At 45.3% G+C, this 20,349-nt stretch overlaps 1 protein-coding gene across 1 annotated transcript in view; it reads right to left on the reverse strand.

Annotated features, from left to right (window-relative positions):
- Nucleotides 1-3,185: 3,185 nt before the first annotated feature.
- Nucleotides 3,186-20,349, reverse strand: part of LOC146195459 (uncharacterized) — a 58,777-nt gene continuing 41,613 nt past the window's right edge. The window contains exons 6-8 of the mRNA XM_084596804.1: nt 13,914-14,066; nt 9,557-9,661; nt 3,186-3,557 (exon numbers count right to left, since the gene is read on the reverse strand). Coding sequence (XP_084452930.1) covers nt 3,429-3,557; nt 9,557-9,661; nt 13,914-14,066 — 387 coding nt within the window. The 3' untranslated portion in view covers nt 3,186-3,428. The remainder of the gene's footprint in view (nt 3,558-9,556; nt 9,662-13,913; nt 14,067-20,349) is intronic.

The raw sequence follows: 20,349 nt of genomic DNA on the forward strand, positions 1-20,349 counted from the left end.
ATGCGAATGTAGGTTCGATTGCAATGAAAATGGAGGTGCTGTCGCCACTGCCACCTGTCAGCGATGTATCTCTTGGCCTAAGCGCTTCCTCCAAATACTATATGTTCTGCATATGAATTGCGCAGTGGAGCTAACAGTACTCATTTGAAAAAAAAAAAAAAGGTGTGTATGACAACGTGCACTCATTTATGGTCGTGCATTATTTTACACTAAACCCCTAATAGCAGGTTTTAAGCGGTGCAAAATCGCGTAGCCTGTTTATTTTGTTGTAGCTATAACCAGGCAGAAAGTGTAGCGCTCATGAAGAATACATTATCACTAACCCCTTTGACGCGCAGAAAGCTGTTACGACTGAACCTTTTCAAAATTTTTCATACGAACGATTACCTGAAAAAATAGCTATTGATTCGAGAAACCTACATCTTATCCCGCATTGATCATGCACACAAAGTCGACATCCCACATTGCCGCACTACTGCTTGCTTGGCATCGTTTGCGAACAGTACATCATCGGGGTGGACCAACCTGCGAACCGCTCGCTTACAAAGAACAATACTTTACGTTTACGGGAACAGTTCGCACTAGTTTAAACACTTTTATTGTTTCTTCACTTGTGATGCTGCATATCCACGACGCCGATTTCTTGTGTGTAAAACTTATCGTACAATGCTCTTATCGAATTTCGTTCTCTAATTGCTATTAGAGCTGCTGTTGAGATTTTCAGTAGTACTCTTTTCTTCGACATCCTGCGTCGCCCTGTCTTCTTTTTTCGTCTCTTACGTTTCCTGCACCCTCGATATTTTTATCATTATGAAATCTACATTTTCCTTCGCCTGCTAATATTGTGTAATGATGCTGCAGCTCATTGTTGTTACTCGCGTTTTTTATTATGTTACATTAAATAATTAGTTGCGCATTGTTTAGTGCAAAAATGTGTACCACCCAGCCCCTCGCTAATACCTTCCTTCTTAGGCCATGAAGGAAAATGCAATAAATAAATAAATAAATATACCTATAAGGACTAGTAGTGTTCTCCTCTTAAGATACTTTTGTCGATACTTTTTTTCGAATTTTAATTATTATTTGTAACATTTTAGTAAGTGATGCAAGATGTTGAGACTTCCATTTCCTAAACCGAATTGTTTCCGTGCTAACGATTTGTACCTTTCAAAAATGTGGTTACGCTATAGGGGTTATTTATTGTCTTTCGAAAAGTGGCTAGCACAGAAATTGTGAAGCTGCTGTTTCTACCTCTTTTCTAGAAAAACGTTATTTTACATATTTCATACATTGCCGGCACAGCGTCTATAGATAGAGCTAGATTGCAAACGTGTGGTACCAGGGAACGAAATGCGAATTTGAAAACCTTTAGCGTAGTGTTGTTTTTGGGGGGTGGTGGTGTTGCGACTGAAGAAAAGAGGAAAACAAATTTGATGGGTCAGCCAACTGGTTCTAGGTGAGACAACACCACTGCCTCGTCCGGACAGGGGAGAAATCTCATAAAAAGAAATCACCAGAGAAAAGAGACGCGCGTCGCAGTAGTAGTCGCCCGGTACCGAAGCGGAGGCAAGTTCCAATAACCCAATGCACAACAGATACCGATACGCCAGTGGCACGGAGCTTCCACCGCTGAAAGCGAATGCCCTTAGGTTCTTAGGTCCGGAGAGCGGGGCGCAGCCACTCCCTCTGCCTCACTTGGCCTTAGTGAAGGAATTTTGTTCAGAAATGCTGAACTGCTTCGAAATGAAACAAACGCATCGGGTACGTCAGTTTCCTTAAATATTTGTCTTATTCAACGAATACTTTCACGTTTATAATCATAGAAGATAGCTTCAATTTGTTAATTTCGATGTTTCTACTCAAAATTAATTCGTAAACTAGATTACTAGAGGTTTAAATAACTCTTGTGGTTGTTGTAATACTCCAGAAATTTTGTTACTCATAATTCTTTCAAGTGGCAGGAGATGTACCCCATTTAAGTTCGTGCGCATAAGTCCAGATTTCATACTTTAAAATGCTTATAAAAGAAGAAATATGGTCTTTATTGACTGGGCAGTATGCAGTCTATTTGCTTCTGTTGTGGAATGATTTCCAGTAATCTCAGTCGAGCGTGTCTAAGCCCTGTTGAAGAGTTCAGTGTCGTTTACCATATTAAGCACTATTCGTGATCCACAATTTCCTCAGAAGACTTCCGTTTAATATTTGCGGTCATATGGCGAGGCTTGTTAGAGATTCGACTTGTCGATCCCAAGCAGAAAAATTAATTCATAATCTGAGCTACTACAAACAGTTTCTGCTGTAGGGTTACAGACAAACTGGAGGGATGTGCAAATGTCATCAGCTGATAATGCGTCTTAATAAAGTTTCCTCCTGAACAGCGATACGTTGAATGTCCAGAAAGCATCGCTAAATGGCAGGTAATATTTTACTGAAGTGCTCTCTGTGGTGAGGCACATGGAAAGCGGAAACAATAGTTACGTCATTGCCGACTATCAAGACTACTGCTTCGGGTGGCCGGTCCCATTTAAGGCAAGGATAAATATTGAATCGCTGAAGCTTAATTTCGTACAAGTTTAGACAGCTGGCAATGTTCCGACTTCTTTATGTGAAGGGCAACCGTGTAGAGCCATTCATGTGAAATTGTGCACCTGATCATAAACACTATGTCAATACAAAGCGGTTTCAGTGTTTGCGAATCGGCAAATGTTCAGGTACATTCGCATATGTTGCTAGTCGTTACACGCCGTCCACCGACACCTGGCATATATACAAATGCGCGATGCCTCCCAGCGCCCATCTCAGGTCTTACTCTGCCATTTCCCACCTGGTGCTTTATAAAAGTATTGTCATGATAGACACAATCAATAACCACAAAAAGAGGCTAGAGACATGTCCACAGCGGAAAGCCAAACTTCGAAAAGTCATCCACTCATAAACGCTTAATACAGAGGAAGAATAGTAAAGAAAACAATATGAATTGCATGCTGCTATAGCCGGGCCAGGCTGCGCTTTAGAAGGAAAGACCCAACTTCCCTTGCAGGTTCAAACTGCTCAAACCATTAACACTATAAAACTGTATGTCACAATAACACAACTGAATGTGCATAAAATGCCTTTTGTAACCCATATTGCAGCGGATGACTTCGTTGATTGAACGGGGAAGAATTGAGGCGAGAGACAAAGTATGCATAGCTTACTTTCCCCGCGGTATATATATTTGCGCCGCACGTCTAAACTTACAGCATTATCATGCAGGCAGTCCTGTTTTGCACTAATGAGCTATTTTGAAACGTACGTCTGATAAAAAACATAGGGTTGAAAACGCGCACCGTATTAGATTATACGGAAACGTCACAAAGAAATGTGCCGCGAAAGAGTTATTGCAGATGGTTTGGTCAGGCAATGCACGATCCTTTGGTAAGAAGAGGTCATCGCCGGTAGTTTTTGTCGAAAACGTTCTTCATCTCATGCAGTAAGGAGTAATCCGGGCAGTCGTCCGACAGCACGTTGTAGGCGGTCATGCAGGTATGGTGGTAAATCGAAAGGAAGTCAACCAGCTGCAATAAAGAATAGAAAGTTTAGATCTAGCAATTTCTGTCGCCACGCTCCCCCCCCCCCCCCTAAAAAAAGCAACAACAACACTGAGACGACTGCCGAGTACCTTTTAAACCTTTAATGTAAAGTGACACTACATCAATGCCAGGGCTGCCTTTCTAGATACCGCATCCTGGTAGACCGCTTCCAACAAGTTCAACCTGAAAGCAACTGAAAATATTGAGGGTTACGGTTTGGGAAGTACGTTTCTATACAGACATCCTGCTTTAGATCTGCTTTAATGAAAATCTCTCTGGCTGCGCCGCAGAAATTTCGTACAGCAGGTAGCATAGTGGGATCTCTGGTATGAAGCCAAAAATTGGTTGCACTGTATGAAATGACTTCCTTGTCTACTTTTAGTGGGTTGCACTATGTATACTGTACATGATGAAAACATATTGACGTCCCCAATCCAGATGCCGCTGGAAAGTGCGCGTACCAATTCCCAGGTACGGCAGTTGACAGACATGGCTTTCTATTTTCCGATGGGCTATTGTCCTGCTTCTCTAGCAGATAGCAAACATTGTATGCCGGACATTTTGCTTGAAATAGCGACACCTTCCAAAGAGAGCAAGTAGTTATTCGCTTACGTTCTAGTATCCGAACAGTTATTGTGCGAAGATGGGCACACAGTGCAAGCTTAAGAAACAGATTGACATTCTTCCCCAGGCGCATTGCAATACCTCAGGGAGATAGCAATGCTTCGATTTCCTTTCCAGTAATTGCTTTTCCTGCTTCTTATGTTTATCGATACCTCACAAAGTAGATCTCAGCATGTTTTTTTTTTTGTTTTTACACTTTAGGGTTTGAAAACGAATTGTGAAGCAATTGTACTTTGAGTCTATGGGAAATTGGAACATAATTAATTTAGGCGCACTTATGTGCATTTTCTAAGCAGCTTGGTAGCTTAAAGGTCCACGGAAACGGCCCCCAAGAAACCACTGATAAACGTGTTCATTGTGTAGAACACATCCTTTTGAGCATTAACGCAAAGTATAACTCCTTGGAACAAAGCCAGCGATTTATTATTAATTTTTAAAAACAGCGTTTTTTGAAATTCGCGGGCATAGAGAATGTCGCTTGGCGGTGTCGCATGGAACTATTTCCTAGTCCCGTGACGTCACGGGTCGGTTGACTGGCAAGGCTTGCTAGAAGCTGCCATTCGCTGCGGTCACTGCAACCATGACGTCACGGACACACTTCCGGTAGCTGCGAAAGTCTTCTGCTCGTGCGCTGCTCGAACTCTGTGCGGGCTGTTACACAGCTCGCCGCCGTTATCGGTTAGGTGGCCATTGCCCATTAAGTGCAACAACCGAAGCGACGCAGGGATCGGCAGAACGAAGCTGCATTTACAAATATCTTATTTATATAGTGTGGTTTCAGGAGTATCGGAGTGTCGTCCGACGAGGCGTCAACAGCACGGTCAAGCACCGCACGATGGCAGCACCTCCTCGACCGCCGTAAACGCCGCCGCTATGGCCCCTCCTCCCGCATACCGTTCGCGAACGACACGGCGGATCGTTAGCACCGATGTCCGAAATAAAGCGTGCTAAAATTTGTTGGCGTCTGGAATACTGAGCCGAATATCAAGTATAAAGCCCTCGTGAGGATCGCTGACCAGCAGCAAATTGCTGGTAAGAGCGATAGCCGTGATACAAGCTAGTTTCTGCTCAAGCCAGCTGCCGCTGGTGCATTTCGGCTGATCCGATCTGCTCGTACTAGCTCTGCGATTAATGCGTCGGCAGAGTTAATCCTATAATTATTTTACTATGGCAAGATAGGAATCACTATAAGGTAGTTTCATAAGTAGACGATTTACGACAGCGTTGATCATGTTCCAAAGCGTCGACCGCCGCGGCTTTGAAGCGAAACAATGTAGGCCTAGCGACGACTAGGGACGGTCACGCACGGCGCCGGCGTTCGCCGCGCTCGCACGTTCCACCCCCTCGGTAATTGTGTAACGTACCTCAGCCTGCTCGCGGCATCCCGTGCTGCAAGCGTTGCAAACTCGTGTACTTTCATAGCTAAGGCCGCGTATTTTTGACGTTCTGCTCAGCAACAAACCGTTCAAACGATACTGTAGGCAAGACAAGGCTTCAGTACGCAGTCGCTGCGCTGTCGGCCGTAATCGAAGATGTCGGGCGGCACCATAATCTATACATCGATCTTTAAACGTGATACAGTGGGCAAATGAATAACTTTGTGAAGCAGACCCGCTTGTAGGTTTCGCGCACTCGGGCGCCGACGAGTAGCTTCCGTCAACAGACGCCGTCATAACCTCGGTTAACGACGCAAACCGAGGTCGTCAAGCTCGGTTTGCGGTAACCGCGTTTAGTGGCGCAACCATGGTTTGGTCCGCCGTGTAACATAGGATAACCACGGGTTCGCGGTTACACTAACCGTCGCTGCGCGAACTGGCGAACTCCTCAGGCGTGTGCGAGCGAGGACGGGTTGGCGCGAGTACGCCAGCGAGCGAGCGCGCGGCAACCGGAAGTTCGTCGAAGTGACGTATGTCTGGGCGGAACTTTGAACTTGCTTGTATTCCTTGTTTTTTTATGGCTCCCTTCGGCGTACGAGTTGAGAGGGAAAATTGGAAGGGTCATTTTTAATCGCCGATCTCTGGTGCTGCAGAAGCTAGATCGAAAATTTTTGCGGGAGAATGATGGGTGGTTCAAATACTATCAGTGTTAAGGCGTTGTTTACCCTTCTTTGTGACCCCTTTTAGGGGACCTTTAAAGGCAAATTGCAACGATATTTCGCTTTGCCTACAATGCCGTTTAATATGCTGGATAAGTCACAAAAGGAACTGTGACGAGGGTTTGTGCTTTGTTTGAAATTGAGTTTTGCTGTTACTAATGTTCTAAATTTTGTGTAGACGACAACTCGTGTACCTGGTGATGGGTCGAAGAGTTTGGAAGCTTTTCGCACATGGTTAGATAATGGGCGCTCGAGAACAGTGCTCAAGCGAGGCTCTTTGTGAATGAAAGGATTTTGGACGGCGTGCAGTAGTTATCTTGAGACTGATACGTAGCTTCCAGATAAGGTCACTTTTAGAGTGACGAAGTTTCGTAATTTGCGGCACGATTACCATTTAGAGGTGCTGTACAGGTTTGAGTGGTACGAACGTGTAGGACATGCAAGATCACACGCATGCATACGCTCCTGAAGTAGAGGAGATACGAGAAAACAGCAGTTCGTGTGGGCGTTTGGTATTTGTTTGCATTGATGTAAATTCATTAGCTTGGCGTTAGCGTTTCTCATACGCATTAAAATAATACGTGGCATTATTGAAGCGTTTACCAGTAAGCAGAAAGCTGCCAGAAAGGCACACTTGTAGTGCCCGAGGCTGCAACATTGCTCGTGTCTAAGTGACTTCGAGCTCATAACAACAGCCACAACTTTTCAGTTTTGGTTCGATAAACTACGGTCACTGCGAGTGATTCCTGAACAAACTGCTGTAATTACGAGTGCAATATTTTGCTTTTACTATTATGTTTTCACGTACAACTAAAAAACTGCCCTTTAACCGAGCGAAAAAAATATGCAGTAGCCCTCCAAGCTACCTCAATGAAACCATCACCCGCATATGCTAATACAACTTAATTTTTTGTTAATTTTTAAAAAGGGGACCTTAAGTTTCGGGTTGTTTCCTACTCGGATTTACCGACCAACATTAGGTATTAGTTTATTATTAAAACATGCAATTACATCATGTAGCCAAAGCTGCCACATTGTGATAAAGCGGACAGATATATTCACAGCGTGAACGAAGAATGGGTGCCAAAAAAAGGAATGCCCAATGCCAAGCTGGTCGCAGCTCGAACCCATGCACTTAAAATGCTCCTCACTCATTTTCAAAGCAGCGCGGTGAGGCTCAAACGGTGCCCCATTTGCAGCTAAGGGGATGAAACCAGGCCTCGAGCGAATTAAGAAGAGCGGCGATAGCAGCCTTTCAGTGCAGATACGTGAGGAATCTATCTTTTAGCTTGGTTCATAAATGAACCAATCGTGATGACATAGTTGACTTCACTCGGCAGACTACTGATGACAAAAGTGCGATTTACTTCACAAGAGCTTCATCTACAATCCCCGGGAATATAAAAAACATCGACAGCCTAATAATAACTCTGTGTTTTTAGATCACCGCCATATGATCTTCGTCGCACTAATTCTTGGCACAGTTTAAGGTGGTGGTGGTTTAAAGTCGACCAAGTTGACTGGATTTCTCAGCCAGGCAGAGATGTTGCGAAATGTAATAGTGATGGTGTACGAAGAACAAGAGTAACGTGTTCAGGAAGGCATGCGGGAGGAGCACGTATGCAAGCAACAAAGAGGCTGCAATAAAGGACCTCGTGTTTTCTGCATCTTGCATAAACATTGTCCTTCCCAGGACATGCTGCAGTTCAGTACACAGAAAATCTCCAAAATATACTTCGTCGTGTTTTGCGTGCTTATCGAGGTACGTTCGCGTGTTGAATAGGGGCCTGCTTCACGTTTGTTTCTCCCAAACACTGTCCCCAAAACATATATTCCCCTCTTCCATAAATTGATCCCACCAAAATATGTTGCTCTTGTCACTCTCAAACTACAGAAGTTCTGTGCCGGTCATTTAAGGTCATTTAGAAGACTATGCTAATTCACGAGCTGTGTGGTCGAGCCTCATCTGTTACATTTGTTTTAAATTGCTTCGGTTTATAGTGGATGGGGAGCCACATTATTTGTGTCCACCTCTCCTCCTAACATACCGCAGTAGTGACTGGGTGTAAGGGAGGTCTTGTTGCAGGGTTTTGGATACTGCACACCGCTTCGGGTAATTTAATGTGCACTGGGGCCACAGAGTACCACACCTGCTTGCACCTCGCGAATATGATTTTGAAATTTTGAAGTCCTGCTGGTCATTTCATGATCATCCCCAGTGGTTACTATTAGGTCACCTACTGCTTGGTTCGTAGTTACAGGCTTTTGTGCACGACATATCTTTAGGAAACAGCTAGTCACTTCCTTGCTCCCTCTTAGACAACTACCAGTGCGACAGACAACCGCTTTGCGCTTTGTCCATGAACAATTTTTTATAGTGTATGAGGGGCAACCGATAATGTGGACGAAAAACTGACTAGGCGTTTTAGCTTGGGACTAACCATGAATTATGGTGCGCGAGCTACTATCCACGGTTTTTTCACATGAACTGGCGTGCATTGGTTATCTGAAAATATGATCTATGCAGCCCCATTAGCAGCAGCAACAAAGATAAACAGTCCGCTTGAACCAAGGCATGCATACATGCCTGCATGCCTCAAAATCGAGGTTCAAAAGGCGCCGGTTGGTTCTATTTCTGTCTAATAATTAAGGGCTTACAAAGCTGGCAAGCCTTGCTAATTTGATAATGCTATGCGGTGCGGTGACGTCACGCAAATCACCGAAAAGTCAGTCCTCATTTCGCGATGTCATCTGCCAACTACCAGCTCATGTGCCAACCTCGGGTGTTGAACCGGACAGATGGAGAAGTACCCATACAGCGGCTTTTCGGCTGTGTGGATTCCTTGCTCTAGCATACTGCTAAGCAGCCGAAGACATATTGTACGGCCGTCATGGAGATCACTTTTTCAGCGCGGTATTGCTTCATTGCTTTCTGGACAGCTGGCATTAGCACCGTCTAGCGGGTAGAACTTCACCACCTAAGGCGGTTCTCGCGGCTACTGCATGAACTTCGCCTCAAGCAAGCTATTTGTTTTAATTTTAAACCCCTTATCTGTATCAATGCCACTAAAGCGAAATGTATCGAAAGTTTCATTCTAAGGTCTTAATATCATGCGAGCAACAGTGGTAAGCATATCTCCTTCGAATTCCTGCATTAGATGCGATTCATCACGGTCACATTTTAGAGAGAATACGAAAGGTGGAAGCCATGCACATACGCTGAAGGCGAGCGATAAAGTATTATTTGCAAAAATGTCATATTTACCTTCTTGAACATTGTGGTGTTCGTGTCGAAGCTATAAAAAGGAGAGCCCTTGATATATTTGCAAACTGCCTGTTTATCGTCAATAGCCTTAAGAAGTTTGCAGACCTGTGGACACAGAAGCACAAGAGGACGATCATCATCAAACACTGGGAAGGCAGGTAACGTTTTCTTCTCTGTAGGAAAAAGAAAAATATCGTGTAATTAGTTATCAGTCAATAGATCAACAAAACAACAGCGTAAGCTGCGGAGAGAACTCTCCGCGGAGAATACTAGATTGTAGGGACACCTATGCAATTCGTAACCGGACCATTTATAAAGCAGAATGTTGAACTAGTTTGCCTTCAGACTTGATGAACTCGCCGTCGATCAGACTACGAAGCACAGAACACACACACACATACATACGTACCGTACCGTCTTTGCCAAAAGTAACCAGGCTGCTCCGAAGGCTGGCGGAGCAAGCGCGCGGCCGTGTGGCGGCGTTGCGCTCGCTGTGGCTTATCGGTGCTCGTCAGCTCCGAGGGTGCAACAGCTGACGTAACTTTGCACCCTCACTCTCGCCCGTTGGAGGCTAAATACTATGCGCGTATGATGTGCCGGCTGCGGTTTCATGTGTGCGATGATTGGTTGTGTCCAGCGAGGGCGCTCAGTATAGCGACGGGGCTATTCGCTCTTCACAGCAACTTCCCTGAAGCAGATAATATGTCGCGTTTCTTCGCTATATAATTATACGTGCTTGTGTTCTGTAATCCGCTGCCTAAACGCACCAGGAGTATTGCGCTTTTTTGCGTGTTTGATGCGCCTGTGCATTAAAGAATGTTAATGCACCTCGAAATTTCAATATGCTTTCCGAGGTGTCTTGCGTATAGTGCCACTTACGGGTTGTAACTCCGGTACAAAGATATGGGAAAGCTTGTGAACCCTCTCAAGCCACCTTATCTCTCTTTTATGCTTGCGAAATTGTGTTAGCCCCTTGGGGAGGCTGTTTAAAAAGAAGTGCATTGATGATTCTAACAAATTTTTGCATTTGCTTGTAGGTAAGTTTTGGTTTAACTTAGGAACTAAAATGAAACCTTCCTCGCGCTTAGCCATTATATGCACATGATTGCTTTCTCGTTCGCGGAACCCTTATTTCATGGCGACACTGTCTGGGAAACCTAGCTCATATTTGTCCTAGAAACGACAAAAGCTCACCATGTCCACTATCACCTGCTTTTCTGTTTTCCGCAGTTGCCGAGAAGAGCGAATAGCCCCGTCGCTATACTGAGCCCCCTCGCTGAGCATAACCAGGCTTCGACGCACGAAACCGCAACCCGCACATCATAAGCGCCTAGTTTTTATCATCCAACGGGCGAGAGTGAGGGTGCGAAGTTACGTCAGCTGTTGTACCCTCGGAGCTGACGCGCACCGATAAGCCACGGCGAGCGCGACGCCGCCACACGGCCGCGTGCTTGCTCCGCCTGGCTTCGGAGCAGCCTGGTTACTAGAGAGATTTAGCACACCGTGATCCGCGATCCGCTACCGTGGACCGCCACCGCGCGTTCCATTGCGCATGCCCAGATCACTTTGATGCGATAGATGGCGCCACATACTTGATGTCGGCACATTGACCTGGCGCATCGGAACCAATCAGCTTGAACGCCCCGCCCACGAGAGTTAGAGTGTCACGGTGGCGGATCGCGGATCACGGTATGCTAAATCTCTCTACTTTTGGCAAAGACGGTACATACATACATACATACATACATACATACATACATACATACATACATACATACATACATACATACATACATACATACATACATACATACATACATACATACATACATACATACATACATACATACATACATACATGCACACGCACATACATACATACATACATACATACATACATACATACATACATACATACATACATACATACATACATACATACATACATACATACATACTGTAGTGAACTCTGCGAAGATATATGAAGATATTATACATACACACATACATACACACATACGTTCATGTACACACAGACAAGAACGATGCTGCACTGACAACTAATTAATTATAGCCGCACCCCTTTTATCTCAGCTTCTTCCATGCACACCTAACTTCGTCTTTTCACTCTTCTTCAAGTAATCTCGAAATTATTTCTCTTTCTTCAATAAGAGAACGGAAGGCGTACTGACACATATTGCTCACCAGCCTCAGTTATCGGTCAGTTATCTCTTCTGTCAAATTGTCCTGATTTTTCTCAAAACCTCTACTTTATGGTGGTCTGCTGCACTCTTTTCTTTCTTGCATAAGCTACAGTCACTGCAGTGCACCAAAAGGTTGGTGCCACGCTACAATGGAAAGTACCAAAAAATTAAAGAGAACTGCAAAAGCCACATTGCAGTAATGCAACAGCACGGATGTTGCTGTTGGTTGCTTCTAGTTGCGTTTAGTTGCTTAGCTAACTTCTTGTTTACAGATTATAGTCTTTCGTACTTTCAAATCGCGCGTCACTCCCTATGACCTTTTTCGGCTCTACTTCCGTTTTCGCAAAATCGCACTCTCTGTGTCACGACATTTCACTTCTTGTTTACCCATTTTAGCCTTTGGTACTTTCAAACTGCGCATCATTCCCTTCCTATGCCTTTTTTCGGCTATAGTTCCGGATGCGTAACGTCCCATCATTGACGTCACATTAATATCACTTCTCGTTTACCCATTTTAGTCAGCGGTACTTTCAAATTGCGCGGCAATTTTTTCCTATGTCTTTTTTTGGCTTTACTTCCGATTCATCATCATCATCATCAGCCGGACTATACCCACTGCAGGGCGAAGGCCTCTCCCATATTTCTCCACTTAACCCGGTTGCATGACGTCAAAACCTTGACGTCACCCTAACCGACTGCCTTAATTAACTACTTTAGTCCATGGTACTTTAAAATTGCGCGACAATCTCTTCATATGCCCTTTTTGGCTCGACTTCAGGTTGAATAATGTCACATCCTTCAAGCCACCTTAATTGACAAAATTATTACCTACTTTAGTATTTATTACACTCAAATTTGGCACCAAACCATTGGCTAATGAGACCATTTGCGCCGTTACTTTTACATTTCTTGCCTCTAATTATTACCTAACTAACTTATTAGCATAATCATTTTTCGGACACGACATTACGGAATCCTGTATCGATTATACCACTCAATAACCTCTACCACTTCTCACTTACTCACTGCTGCTGCAGACGCGATTTTGCTGACGCCGTCTGCGGACGCTGTCCGTGGACAGAAGTCTGTGAACATAGCGAAGTAATGCTTTCGCAATAAAATACATCTTTTAAATGTGTACAGCTGTGTATAAATTTTTGCGCGCTGGGCTTGCGTGACCTAGTTTCAACATGGTTTCTACATAGTGTCAATAGGTGTGTGCATATGTTCTCAAGAGACATGGTCTTATATTACTCTACTCGGGAAACGAAAGCAGTAAAAATGTGGAGCTCATTACGAGAGACATGGAAATGAAGCCAGCAGCCACGGATAGCAAGGGAAACATAGGGGATATTTTTTGCTCTTGATCAATGTGAAACGAGACAATTATGGAAAAAACCACTACAAAGAAGAAGAAAACATAACGTACTGCCAGGTGATACGAACCAATTACCTCCGAATTTCACGTCCGGGACTCTACCAACTCAGCCATGGCGGCGGCTGTTCAATCTTCCACTTCAACTTTTATAATATTGCGGAAGCCTTTAATGGCTCAGACTCCTCTCGTTCGGTCACGCTATAGCTGTTAATCAATTGACTTCATGCTGATTTCAGAAAAAAAAAAATCCTGCCTCCAGTGGGAATCGAGCCTTCATCCTCCGTATCCCCAGCCAACCACACTACGCTCGGGATCGTGGAAAGCTTTCAAAATTCTACTTATCTACCGTGAGGATGATAGCGATGGCGATGAGGCTGCAGTAAGTGACAATGACTATGATGAGAGTAGCGACGGTAATGACAGTGCATTTAGTTAATTTAGTTTGTGCACGTGGAGCACCCTGTGCACTAGAAACGCCCTCAGGCTTTCGCATTTCTGCAGCGTATATTCAATAGTATTTTCAGAATTTTTTGTGTGTAGCTTATCCTTGAGAGAATTCGCCAGCGCCGTCCTCCTCCACAGCAGAGCTCATGACTGTTGTTTCTTCTACTTTCTATTTTTTTGCCTCCATGATAATAAAATAATTTCACATTCATAAAAAATAGAAAACATTTCTGCGCTTTCTTTAGTGTCAGTGGCTATTGGCGCCGTATCTATGGTTTTACGTGCCCTGCCAAGGCCTACTCCCATTGTGGCCAACGCGTGATGCACTCACTGTTGACTGTTTTTCCGATGTAACACTGTCGACTGGGTCGCCAGGATTTTGGACGGGTCCCCTTGCGGAAGTGGATGCGAGAGCAGCCAGAGTGAATGCGATGCAAGTTGGCGCTACGTCGTACGCTTTCAGTGCTTGTTCCCTTGTGTCACTCTGCACAAAACAACAACGCCAAGGTAACCTGTACAATATGCTTAACATTCAATAAGCAAAATTAGTGTCACGGACATGCTTTATGAATAAACTACCCCAAACTATGATCTCTTTTGCTAACTTTTGGAAGGAGTTGATATTTTCCCGGAGACTGCAGAATACATGGGGACAGTTTACCCCAGCAGAGTCGACAATAATATTCCGCTTCTTGGAACATACTGCTATTTTTGAATTTAATGTAGAACGCTAAATGTAGAATAGCCGCACTTTTGTCAGGTCGTGGTACAACGAGTGTAGACGAATCGATGATTTGATTCCGTAAACTTGTGAACTGCGTGCTACTAATACATAAGATTAGAGAAGAAATTGACTTTAATACGTAATGTACGATTGATCCCTTGGCTAAATAGTGATAGGCGTGCATGCATTGAAGTGCTGGGCAAATTTACATCTTTAAGGAAAGGACAGGCTAGTGCGACGACTTTCAGACGATATGCGAAGATTAATGAATGGAGGGCTTAAAGACCTTGCAATATAAGAAAGTAGGTAACCACTACGACACAATATAATGGCGTAGTTCCGGCACCAAAACAGTCTAAACTGCCTGTGTCAGTAAAGGCACACAGCGGTTGCAGGCGTCGGCAATGGCTCAGACTTCTGAAATGGTAACTACAAAACCTTCGTTAAATGAAGAAATAATCCTGATGCTTCCCATGGCAGTGGGTATAATGAGCACTAATTTGTTCATACTGAGATATTTCCGCTTTTGTTCTGATTTTGGTCTTTACAATATATAAGCGACGATTGCAGTTCACTCTGGCATGGATAAACGATGACTAGTGCTCTTAGGAAGTCAAATCGAACTTCACCATCCTTTACACCTGATCTTTCGCGGTACAAGTGATCATTCGCGAGACGCGAGCATGCTTCTGCATGTTTGCGCCTCTCGCGGTCTGCATACATATTTTGTTCACACCACGAGGCTCCGCTACCGTTACCCTTATGGGCCTCTAGAAATCTAGCTGAGGCACCACGCCCAAGCTGACTCTATACTGCAGCTGCGCTCTTGAGAAAAGCTCTACGAAGCAATAACTTTACATGCACACTCATCAAATCGAATACAAATCTCATACTTTGTCTTCAGAATCATAAAATGTGTCCCATAATTTTTGATAATACATGAGATCGTGTGTGTGAGATTGTATGAGAAAACGTGTGTGAGGTTACTGCCTCAAACAACTGTTTTCAACAAGGGGTGCCGCATCTCTGCGAATACATCCGCAATATCGGTCGGGGTGTCATTCCAAGCCATTAGGTGGCACGCCAAGTTGTTCTCTGGTATCTTGTTGCAAGAAGTCGCCCTACCTAATGACAAAATTAGAATAAAAGTGGGAGACAAGAGGTAAATATTGCTTCTGCGGATGACGGACCCTTTCCTTGAAACCTTCCTTTTCATTTTGGTGCGTTTAGGCTTTCGTAAAGCTTTATGCAACATGACCTGCAAAAGAGAATTACAACCGCAAAGCGCCTTGTCTAAAATGGTAGACACAGCATTGCGCGGAAAGGTGCCAAAAACAAAGAGACGGTCATTTTTAGGTGCGTTAGTTTCTAATCCAAGTGAAAGGTCCCATGGATTCGCAACTTCCCGTCTAACACTTCGTTTCCGCGGGCGATTCGACACACAAGTAGGAAGGGGACGAGAAGGTGATTATCATTCACCATTCAATATTTTGATATGGTTGGAATTGAAGCTGGGAGCAAGAGGGCGAAACATGCATGGGCATCGTACACGCAAGCTCCAATCATATGCGTCCCACGCCAGTGAAGGAAACGGCAGTGAGGTCCATACTGACTGGGCTACTGGGTTACGCGACGATGAGCCAGCTTCTCTGAACTCCATGCAAGGACCTAACTCACCGATATGCCAAAATATTCGTGACAAAAGAACTGTCACTGCTGAGGCACATTGGTATGGTGCATGAGTTTGATATCGGCACGCGGAGCGTAAACGACATACGCACATAAATGATGCTATTACCGACTCCACCGCTAACAAGTTTCGGCGTGAATCTTTAAAAGCTTCTTAGAAATGAATAAGGGGTCGTTGAGAAACAAGAATTTGTTAAAAAGAGCGCATCAAGTGCGTGTTTTGTATTTCCTGGTGGTTTTCCCCTGAAATTGTTTTTCATGTCGCAGTCCATATCGGCCCGCCGTGGTTGCATTGTCGCTGAAGCTATAGACGCCTGAGCGAGAGGACTAGTGTTTAGACATGATAAGCTCCACTACCTCATTATGAGGAACCACCATTGTGAAAATTATTAAGCGCACATCTTAGCTGCCTTTTCAGATGAATTCTTTTCAAATATTGCAGATATGTGAACCTTGGTATTTGTTTGTTCACTATGAAACAGGAGGCAAACGTTGAACTAGCATATTTGCTTAGCCTCGCTAATAAAGTGAGCGTGAATCTCCTATATTTGTCTAATCTCGCTGTACCGCCACGGTTAGAAGATCATGCGGAGGGTGAAACCCTCCACATTTAGAGCTAGCACTCTGTCAATTGCTACAGTGCGAAACATTAATTCGGGCGCTGTCCAACGCGAAACGCACATGTAAGCCTGAAGAAATGATTTATGAGCAAGCTATACATTGACAAAGCCGCGGTGTCAATTCGCACGAAGTTTAGCATCGCTCAGGATCTTCCATCCCTCAATACACCAACTGCGTCATGTATCTACGCTGCTCTTTATAGAAGAGCAGCATGAACTGTAAGAATGCATGGATGTTAGGCCTGGGGTGCCTCTTTTGCAAAAATGGGCTCGTTGTCTTATTTTATGGAGTTTAGTTGAGCCTTTCCGATGGGCATCAGAACATAAATATCTCGTTGTAAGGGGGTATTGTTCTGTGGCCTACAGAAGTTGTATCGTATTCTGACAGTTCTGTTGCCTGGCCCTGCATAGAACTCTAATATTTTGTAACTCGTAAATTGTGCTCAAAACTTCTATGTGTAAACATTGCTTTTATACATCTTGACATATAAGCAAAAATTAGGTTTCAAGGAAAATGACCTTGTTTTTTATTACTGAGTAAAATGCTCCATGCAGGTGTAGAAAGCATAGTCGCTGACCTTAATATTATGCGCTGCCTCGATCTCTTGCTTGATGCTTTCCTTCGTGAGACCCAAGCGCCCGCCAATCCATGAATGGTACCGGGCATATTAAAAGCCCTGCGCAGTCCTTACTGTCTGTTGTTTAAGCAAAGCCCACATGCATCTCGTTTTGCTGCTAATCAATTATGAATCCTCCCTGTAGTATACGTGCGGCCCAGCTATTGCTGAATTTACCGCTCGCCGAAAAATGGTATCATATCTAACAGATTTACGGGCATAACAACTTAGTTTCTTCAGGAAATTATGCAGTGTCCTTGAATTTCCATTGCCTAAGTTATATGCGGATTCATCTAGCACTCAGAAGCCAGCGCCACCCCAGTACTGGCTTCCCAGAAGGCCCCTCAATGTAATTGGCAGCTACATATAGTATAATTGGCAACCACGCCGTGGTGGAGCAGGAATAATACACTCAACTTTGTGCCCGAGGATGTGGGATCGAATCCCGCATCCAGGTCGCGGCGGCCCTTTTCGAAATAGACGAAGAGCTAACCCACGTGCCTTGTACGATGTCAGCGCACGTTAAAAAAACACCAGGCTACCGAATTTTTCGCAGTCCTTACTAAAGGCATCCCTCACAGCCTCAAGAAGACGTAGACAAGGAGCTGTCGAGCTTTTCCCGCTCGCGTCCGCGATAGCTTCTTTTGTTTTTGAACTAGATCTCTACCTATTGTCCCGTAGCCGTTTAGGCCCGTAACCAGAAGGTTGGGTTTTAACTAGGGGTTGAGCTAGCAGGCGCAGAAGAGCAGGTTCGGACACCGAAAGACGGCAACTAACTTCAGCTTCTTCTCGAACGCTACGGGGCACTTCTTCGAGTCCGCGCACGAGACTCTCGATGAGCAGCCGCCTAGCGGCTGCTGTTGCACACGCTACATTACCCCCCTTTCTAAAAAAAATAAATGGTCAGCTTGATGAATTCGAAAGCAGAGATAAAAAAAAAATAAAGCAAGAAACATGCGGTAGCTGGTGCGCTAATTTTCTCGCGAAAAGTACGGCTTCATGCGCGCGACATGGACAACCTCGGATTTCTGCTGGCGACGAGTAGAAGAAAAGCCGTCCGGAAGCACTTCGTACGTGACGTCGATCAGCTGACGGAGCACTTTGTATGGGCCAAAGTACTGCTTCAGAAGTTTTTTGGATAGTCCCCGACGTCGAATCGGAGTCCAAAGCCACACTCTATCGCCCGGTTCGAAAGTCACTACACGGTGGCGGTGATCATAACGCTGGGCGTCTCGACCTTGCTGATTCCGGATGCGTGCCCTCGCCAGCTGTCGCGCTTCTTCTGCGCGTTGAGTGAACCCCTCGGCGCCAACTTCGAGGTCACGGCCGTCGTGGGGCAACATGGCTTCGAGCATTGTCGAAACTTCGCGGCCATACAATAAGGAGAACGGCGTCATTTGCATTGTTTCCTGCTGCGCCGTGTTGTACGCAAACGTGACGTACGGCAGGATGTCATCCCAAGACCGGTGTTCAACATCCACGTACATGGACATCATGTCGGCGAAAGTTTTGTTCAGACGTTCTGTCAAGCCATTAGTTTGTGGATGGTAGGCGGTTGACCTGCGATGGGTAGTGCCGCTTAGCTGCATGACAGATTCCAGTAGCTTGGCGGTGAAGGCAGTGCCTCGGTCCGTTATTATAATTGTCGGGGCGCCGTGCCTCAGGACTATGCGTTCGATGAAAAATTTCGCTGCCTCGATTGCTGTACCGCGCTGGAAAGCCTTCGTTTCAGCGTAACGCGTGAGGTAATCTGTAGCGACAATAATCCACCTTTTGCCCGAATCAGAAATTGGAAAAGGACCCAACAGATCCATGCCAACTTGTTCGAATGGGTATCTTGGCACTTGAACAGGATGCAGTAAACCGGCCGGTTTCACAGGCGGTGTTTTCCGTCGCTGGCAATCATGGCATGTCCTCACGTAATGTCGTACTGCGGCCGCAAGGTTTGGCCAGTAATAACTTTTTTTAATTCGGGCCAGAGTTCGAGCATACCCCAGGTGACTCGCAGTGGGCTTGTCATGACATGCCTGTAAGATTTCTTCGCGAAGAGACTCTGGTACGACGAGGAGGTAATCTCTTCCCGTCGGAGCGAAGTTGATCTTGTATAAAACATTGTTTCGCATGCAAAATGATGAATGCGTTCTGGCGAACAGACGGGGAATTTCTGCAGAGCGCGCTTCCAGAAAATTGATAAGTGGTGCGAGAGCCGGGTCGTCACGTTGCTGCTGCGAAACAGTGAGTGCGTCGACGGCTGCGATAAGGGGGAAGTCTGGTTCTTCGTCTTACCGCTCAGCCTCGACAGGTGAACGGGACAAGCAGTCGGCGTCGTTGTGCCGACATCCAGACTTATCCTGTAGCCGTAAACTCCATCGTGCAAGGCGTGCGGAGGGGTCTCGCAAGTTCGTTAACCAGCACAAAGAATGATGGTCACTCACAACCCGAAAGTGCCGTCCATAAAGATAGGGTCGAAATTTCATCACCACCCATACAACAGCCAGACATTCTTTTTCGGTAGTGGAATAGTTCGATTCGGCACGGGACAAAGTCCGGCTGGCGTATGCGATAACTCGCTCGGCACCGTCTTGCCACTGGACGAGTACAGCGCCTAGACCCACGTTGCTGGCATCTGTGTGGACCAGAGTCTCGGCATTCGCATCGAAATGGGCAAGCACAGGTGTTGTCTGCAAGCGGTGCCGTAACTCGTCGAATGCCTTTTGCTCTTCGTCCGTCCAGGTGAAGGTGACATCATCCCGGGTGAGACGTGTCAACGGAGCGGCAATGCGCGAAAAGTTTTCAATAAACCTGCGGTAATAAGCGCAGAGGCCCAAGAAACGGCGAGCTGTCTTCTTGTTACATGGAGTAGGGAATTTCGTGACGGCTGTTGTTTTAGCGGGATCGGGACGAACTCGATGGCTGACGACGTGGCCCAAGAACAGGAGCTCTTCATAGCGAAAGTGACACATTTGTGGTTTTAACGTGAGGCCGGCAGATCTGATAGCCCGTAGCACAGCGGAGAGACGTTAGATGTGTTCCTCGAACGTTGGTGAAAACACAACAACGTCGTCCAGGTAGACTAGACACATCTGCCATTTAAGATCAGATAGAACTGCGTCCATC

Source organism: Amblyomma maculatum, chromosome 3, assembly GCF_055883805.1.
Source record: "Amblyomma maculatum isolate TAMU_Amacu chromosome 3, ASM5588380v1, whole genome shotgun sequence".
NCBI lineage: Eukaryota > Metazoa > Arthropoda > Arachnida > Ixodida > Ixodidae > Amblyomma > Amblyomma maculatum.